Genomic DNA, 6,705 nt, shown 5'->3' with positions numbered 1-6,705 from the left:
TGACCCTGCTTTCTCAGCTGTTTAGGGCTTAGGATAAAACTTAATTAAGCTTAATTAATGTAATATATCTATTGTAATACAATTATGTATGTTACTGACTTCAAAACATTGTCATTGAATTTCCTCTTACATATATGTGGGACAAACTCGTTTTTGTTATGCCAACAAGAGCTATGAAATACAGGGATTTTTAAGGAAAGAACAGAGAGACTTAAGCTCTTAAACTGGTAGGTGTCTGGAATAAAATGCATGGTTTTCCCTGTAATTTTAAGAAGCATCTAGCAAACGCCTGATTAGTTGGCCATAGCTCACAGTTGTTCCCAACCTAGCTCCACCTCCAGAACATCCATATATAAAATTATGCAAGTGTAACTTGTGTGAATGCCTGTTAGATTATTATTAAAACCAACTATGCCTTTACCACCATAGGAATAACCACATAAAAACTGAAGAAGAGGCTGACCCAAAAGACAGTATTCCCAAAACGAAAGGTATGGGGCTTGGTTTAAAAGATGCGACTGACAGTTTTTTAAGTAATGGAACGTTTATTGTCGAAGTTAAATTCTGTGCTTGAAATGATGTGATATGTTTGAAACTGGGCTAAAAGGTTTGTCAGTTATCACTGATACTGACTAGAGTTCTATTTCTTAAGCTGAAAATAATACAATGTATCAAATGAGCATGATTCACTATTGCGAATGAACCATTTTCATATAATTATGAGCTTGATTTGCCTCAGGCAGTTTCTTTCAGAACTTATGGATACTTTGTACCCATATTGTACTCCGGAGAGACTATCTAAGCACTGACCTCAAAAATCTACACCCTCGCTACAGGCAACAGACCACCACCCTCCTCGCAGACAAAGTACAGGTGTGACGTATCACTGGGGCGGCTCACCAAGCGCTTCATGGACCTCCTGTACATGGCTCCAGAGGGTGTGCTGGACCTCAACGAGGCGGCCCGGCTGCTCGGAGCACGTAAGAGGCGGGTCTACGATGTCACCAACGTGCTGAGTGGCATCCAGCTCATCAAGAAACGGACCACCAACCAGATCCAATGGGTGTAAGTTCTGTTAGACACCCCTGAGCTGGCATGGTCCTCTTGCTGAGCATGTGTGTATTCATGCGTGGGTCCAAATGTAAGTCGTAGGGTTGGTCACAGAACCCTGTGGAGGGCTGGAGAGGGATCTCCAAAAGTCTGTCTTTAAAAAAATGTCTTGTTTCCTTCCTATCTACAATGCTCCAAGAAAATCTGTGATTGTTTGGCATTGCGATGGGCCAGACGCGTGATTGTGCCAGGGAGTCGGGCCAGTGTGTACTACCTTCCTCTATGTTGTTTCAGTGGTTCCATTCCTACCAGTGAGTTGCCCAGCCAGTGGCTTCTGAAGCTGAGGGAAGAGCTGCTGAACCTGACAGCTGTGGAAGAAGCCCTGGATGAGCTCATAAAGGACTGCGCTCACCAGCTCTTCTCCCTGACAGATCAGAAGGACATTACTGAATATCCTCTCCGCACGATGGTCACCGTCCATGCCTCACACCCTGGTGTTCTGAGTGCCAGAGCACCAAAATCTCCATTCCTACTTTTTGACAAACGGACGATCCGGTCAGACCAGAGAGCAGTGCTTCCCAGTCTGGTCCTCAGGGACCGCCAGTTCACGTTTTTTGCTCGGGAGCTGGGAGGGAGCAAAAATGTAGACTTGGCGGGTAGTTAAGGGTATCCCATGGGCAGGATGCTGGTTTGTCTCAGCGCCCGCTCAGTGATTCACTTTTTTGCTTCTGTACCTAGAAGTTCAAACTTAAATGATCTTTAAATGATCTAAAGACTGATTTTCACATTTGAAAATTGCTTCAATCTGTGTATGAAACTGAATTGCTCTTTGAGTCACAAAATTCTGATTCATCATAATACGGATCAGAGTTTTTCAAATTGTCATATTTCTTCAAAATGGCTTTGTTACATTTAAATGGTCATTAGTCTTGAATAATAGCCAGTGTCCTTGGCTGTTTGCACTAGTCCTTAACAGCCACCACCTCAGCCTATGTGACACATGAGGACATCTGCAGGATCAAGGCTTTCCAGGACCAGGTGATCATTGCGATCAGAGCTCCTGAGGAAACCAAGCTGGAGGTCCCTGCTCCCAGGGAGGTAAGCTGCAAACTCAAAAGGTACAAAGAAAAATCATGGTCAGGAGAAGTCTCTTCCCAGTCGGTGTCTATCAGAAACTTATCATCAAATCAATAATGGAGAAAACGAGAGAGATTTGAGGTCCAATTTGATTACAGGGACAGACACACATGTACATTTCACATATGAGAATTTGGTACAATTTGATCTTCATTTAAAGCCACATATATGCTTTTTTACTGGTTATAGACCAGGAGTCTCCAACTCCGGTCCTGGAGAGCTACCATCCAGTAAGTTTTCTATCCTACCTGGCGTCTGATGAGCCACACCTGTTCTCAGGTAAATACCAGGAACAGCTGTGGCTCATCAGAAGCCAAGTGGGACAAAAACCTACTGGATAGTAGCTCTCCGGGACTGGAGTTGGAGACCCCTGTTATAGACTGTTACTTGGGGGGGGGGGTTCCAGTCACATAAGCAATCCATTGGCAGTCTGGCCAAGCTGACCGGGACTTGTCTCTTCTCAGGATAGCATACAGATCCGCTTGAAAAGCTCAAAAGGCCCAATCAACGTGCTGCTGTGTGAGACAGATGGGATCGACGGGAGCCAGGGGGCAGTGGGGACTGAGTCGGGCCACTTCATGTCTCTGGAAAATGGCAGGATTCATGTGACAGCCCTCCAAGCAGGTATTTAAAGACCCAAGAGGCTGACTGCAATTTGCTCTCAGAATCAGGAATTATGGGAATCCTTTAGTTGGAATTCCGCATAGCTCGGTGGGTTTAGCGTGCGGCTGGTAAGACTGACAACCCTTTGGTCATGGGTTCGATGCTAGCCTCCGGGCAACCTCATCTGTTTTGGGGGGCACTGTGTGGCTCGATAGACAGCCTCAATGGCTGTAATCGGAAGGATGCTGGTTCGAGCCTGGCTTCACTACGTCTGCGGGTCTTCACAGCTAGCTTGCTATCACCTTCAGAGAGCAAGTTGGAGGAGGCGTAGAGAATTTCCCCCCAGGGATCAGTAAAGTATCTTATTATTATTATTATATTCAAAAAACAGACCAGCAACGGATGGAAGCAAACAAGCCCACTTTAGAGATTCCCACAAAGAGCTGATACCGTCCATCTTACACAATAATACTTCTGTAAATCACATTGTATTCAGTAATGTACAGGCATTAATTAAAGTGATAGTGTTTTACATATAACTAAGGCACCAGTTCAAAGTTTAAAAAACACTTGTTGTTGAGTTGATCTGTTCTAGTCATGAGACTTCAGTATTTTCTATAATATGTCCATAAGTTCATTTGCTGCAAAGATTATGGGTCAGATCATAGTAACACCCACAGTGATAAATGCTTTCCTTTCTAGAATGTTCTTGTATATAGGGGCACTGTCTGACTTTTCACTAAGGTTCTTTCTGTGCCACAGGGTCTGTTAAATTCATGAGCACATCTGTGTTTGAATCAGACATCTTGTTAGCTGGGCAGTTTTTTCTTTTCTGCAGCTCGCTGAAAATCAGTCATACTTTCTCTGTCCTGCAGACTCCTCCCATTGATGTGTGCATGGCACCAAAGGGAGCTTCTCTTCTGCTGTAGGAATCTCCAAACCCTACAGATACCAAGTAACACTAAACAGCCTATTTTCAATCTGGACTTCTCATTGTCAAGGAACCCTCATTCTTGGAGAAGTGGATTGCTGTTCTTTTGGAAATTGAATGACAACAAATCAATGGACCAGACCCCATGGTTTACATACTTGAGATTTTAAGAATGGTCAGATGATCGTACAAAGATTTATTTTTATATTTATATAATATATGTATGTATATGTATATATATGTATGTATATGTATATATATGTATGTATATGTATATATATGTATGTATATATAATGAGAAAAACAACATTGTGGTTTGCTTTGCTGCATTGCCGAATGCCTTCGGTTTCCTTGTTCAAGTTACGTGATGGAAAGTGGTAGCTGGAATATTTCGCAGATCAAGGTGGTGGCCTGTCTGTTCCCTCCAGTTCAGTGTAGTTTATCTGATCAGGCATTGCCGTAATCGTACACATGCAAGTCACCTCCCCACTCGCTGTTAGTTATGGATTTGTATCGAAACAAGTGAAAAATCATTTGAAACCACTAGTGTAATTTACTGCAAATTCTTAATTCTGCTTTATATATTTTAATGTAACCCTAAAGGGCTGCTTGTTAGTTTTAAATGTACCACCGGAATTTTATGCCAAGGCCAGTGGGACCTATAAAGGTTTCGCAGGGAATGCTGAATGAACCAATGTTGTTTGTGTTTTGAATTGAGTCTAATGGTTTGCATCAAGGGTATGTGTCATTGGTCTGGTGCACCGAGTGGAAATGCCCGTATAGCTCATCCTTACTTTATCACCCATGCCATTTAATATCAATAACTGAATTTACAATGTGATTTGCCCCTATTTTGTTATTCCTTCTGTAATGCTTTATAATATGAGCTTCAGAGCGTTGTTTTTTCCCAACGCTTTAACAAAAAATTTGACTTGTCTGCCATGGCTGAGTGGGAGGCTGGATTTTTTTTGTTTTTGTTCCCAAAACACTGAATAAAACTTAGAACCACAGACAAAACTATTCTCTAGTCATCACATAGAGCCTTTGGTGCCTATTACTGGGTTATGTTGCACTGAAAATGTCTGCATGTGTATCTGGGGTGAGACTACAAGCATTCAGATAACAAATGACCAATTTCTGTCAATATGAAATATTGGGACGATATATGGGTTGTTTTGTAAGCCTTCAGTTTTGATGTAAACCATGTGCATGAGGATAATAGCACAAATGATAAATCAGTTTAGTGCTCTTGAGGACTAAAATCATGCACAGTTTTGCATGAACCAAGCCTAAATACCACTGGACACCACTGGGGGGTGCCACGTTGTCTCAGTAATTTGGTGAACTTCTCAGAACAATAATATCCATCCATCCATTTTCCAAACCGCTTATCCTACTGGGTCGCAGGGGGTCTGGAGCCTTTCCTGGAAGCAATGGGCACAAGGCAGGGAACAACCCTGGATGGGGGGTCAGCCCATCGCAGGGCACACTCACACACCATTCACTCTCACACACACCTATGGGCAATTTAGCAAGTCCAATTAGCCTCAGCATGTTTTTGGACTGTGGGGGGAAACCGGAGTACCCGGAGGAAACCCCACAACGACTTGGGGAGAACATACAAACTTCACACACGTGACCGAGGCGGAGACTCGAACCCGGGGAACAATAATATGTTTTCACTCATTTGCAAGATTATTACCCACATTCATCCCAGATGAAGAAGGAAAGTTCTCTTTGTAGCTGAGGCTTGTGATTGATAGCCAGCAGCATAGGAGTGTAATGGTACACAAAATTTATGGTTCGGAACACACCCTGGTTATGGGTTAATGGTTTGGTGCAATTTTGCATAGCCCCTAAAGGGAAAGGATTGGATGTTTTTTAAAAAAAAAAAAAACTGTTTCGCTTGCCCTCATAATCCTGTCCTGTGACATATACATGCTGTGCACTCATTCACTGCTGTGCCACACATTCTGACCGATCCAACACTAATGCATCATTTTCATGTTTTTTTTTTTTTTTTCTTTTTTACTTTAAATCTGGTCTTAAATACAAAGGTATAGTATGAATGCTTAAGTTCAGTGGATTTGTTATTACTTAAGTATGCAAGGCAACTGTTTCAAAATAATACTTTAGCCCTGTCACCTTAGGAGCTCCGAACAATTTTGATACAACAGGTAAACAGAATTTGTTTTGAAACTGTTTGCAATTTTAATTAAAAATGAGGAACAGTTATGAACCAAACATAAGGCTGTTGACATGTGTAACAAAACCACGGAGATGTTCATTTGCACATTAAAAATAAATGTATAAATATAAAAATTAAACTGCATCATAAAGGATGAAATCCTGTGTTCTATACTACTGAGTATGGTCACACATTTGCAGTGATAATCACTGCTATAGCCTAGTTAGTCAGCGTCTGATGTTTCCTGCCCCGAGTCCTTTTAATAAACCCCTAGTCACCTCGTGTTCTGCCTGCCTGCCTGCCTGATCCTTGCCAGCTTGCCTGTCCGTGCGCCTTATCAGCGAGCACAACACACACGCACTCCTACGGGCAATTTAGCAAGTCCAATTAGCCTTAGCATTTCTTTGGACTGTGGGGGGAAACCCGGAGGAAACCCCACAACGACATGGGGAAAACATGCAAACTCCACACACGTGACCCAGGCGGAGACTTGAACCCGCCCCATTGGGAAACCAAAACGTTCCAAACAACTGCTTTAAGTAACGTGGGGGGGGGGGGGGGGGGGGGGGTGGTGTTTGGGCTGTACGGCACTAGCTGTAGCCAAGTAACAGCTGTGCTGAACATCAATTTGTGAATTTATATTTTGCCTGTGACAAGAAATGTATTCATTAATTTCATTGAGCATATTGAACCAAAAATGATGTAACCAAGCAGCACGCAACACATATGTGTGCTGTTACAGCCCTATAGCAGGTGGCTGGTTTCAGATATCAGCTAGTGACAGTTAACAGTTACT

The 6,705-nt window shown here is 42.7% G+C and overlaps 1 protein-coding gene across 4 annotated transcripts in view; it reads left to right on the top strand.

The window, feature by feature from the left end:
- The window catches only part of e2f6 (E2F transcription factor 6), an 11,741-nt gene extending 7,078 nt beyond the window's left edge, over positions 1 to 4,663 (top strand). For all 4 annotated transcript variants that reach the window (XM_048984832.1, XM_048984830.1, XM_048984831.1 and 1 more), the window contains 6 exons: positions 430 to 491; positions 837 to 1,065; positions 1,345 to 1,500; positions 2,034 to 2,148; positions 2,652 to 2,811; positions 3,666 to 4,663. In XM_048984832.1, coding sequence (XP_048840789.1) covers positions 430 to 491; positions 837 to 1,065; positions 1,345 to 1,500; positions 2,034 to 2,148; positions 2,652 to 2,811; positions 3,666 to 3,679 — 736 coding nt within the window. In that variant the 3' untranslated portion in view covers positions 3,680 to 4,663. The remainder of the gene's footprint in view (positions 1 to 429; positions 492 to 836; positions 1,066 to 1,344; positions 1,501 to 2,033; positions 2,149 to 2,651; positions 2,812 to 3,665) is intronic.
- Positions 4,664 to 6,705: the final 2,042 nt, after the last annotated feature.

Source organism: Brienomyrus brachyistius, chromosome 19 (genome assembly GCF_023856365.1).
Source record: "Brienomyrus brachyistius isolate T26 chromosome 19, BBRACH_0.4, whole genome shotgun sequence".
Taxonomy (NCBI): domain Eukaryota; kingdom Metazoa; phylum Chordata; class Actinopteri; order Osteoglossiformes; family Mormyridae; genus Brienomyrus; species Brienomyrus brachyistius.
This window is presented reverse-complemented; position numbering and strand designations above follow the sequence as displayed.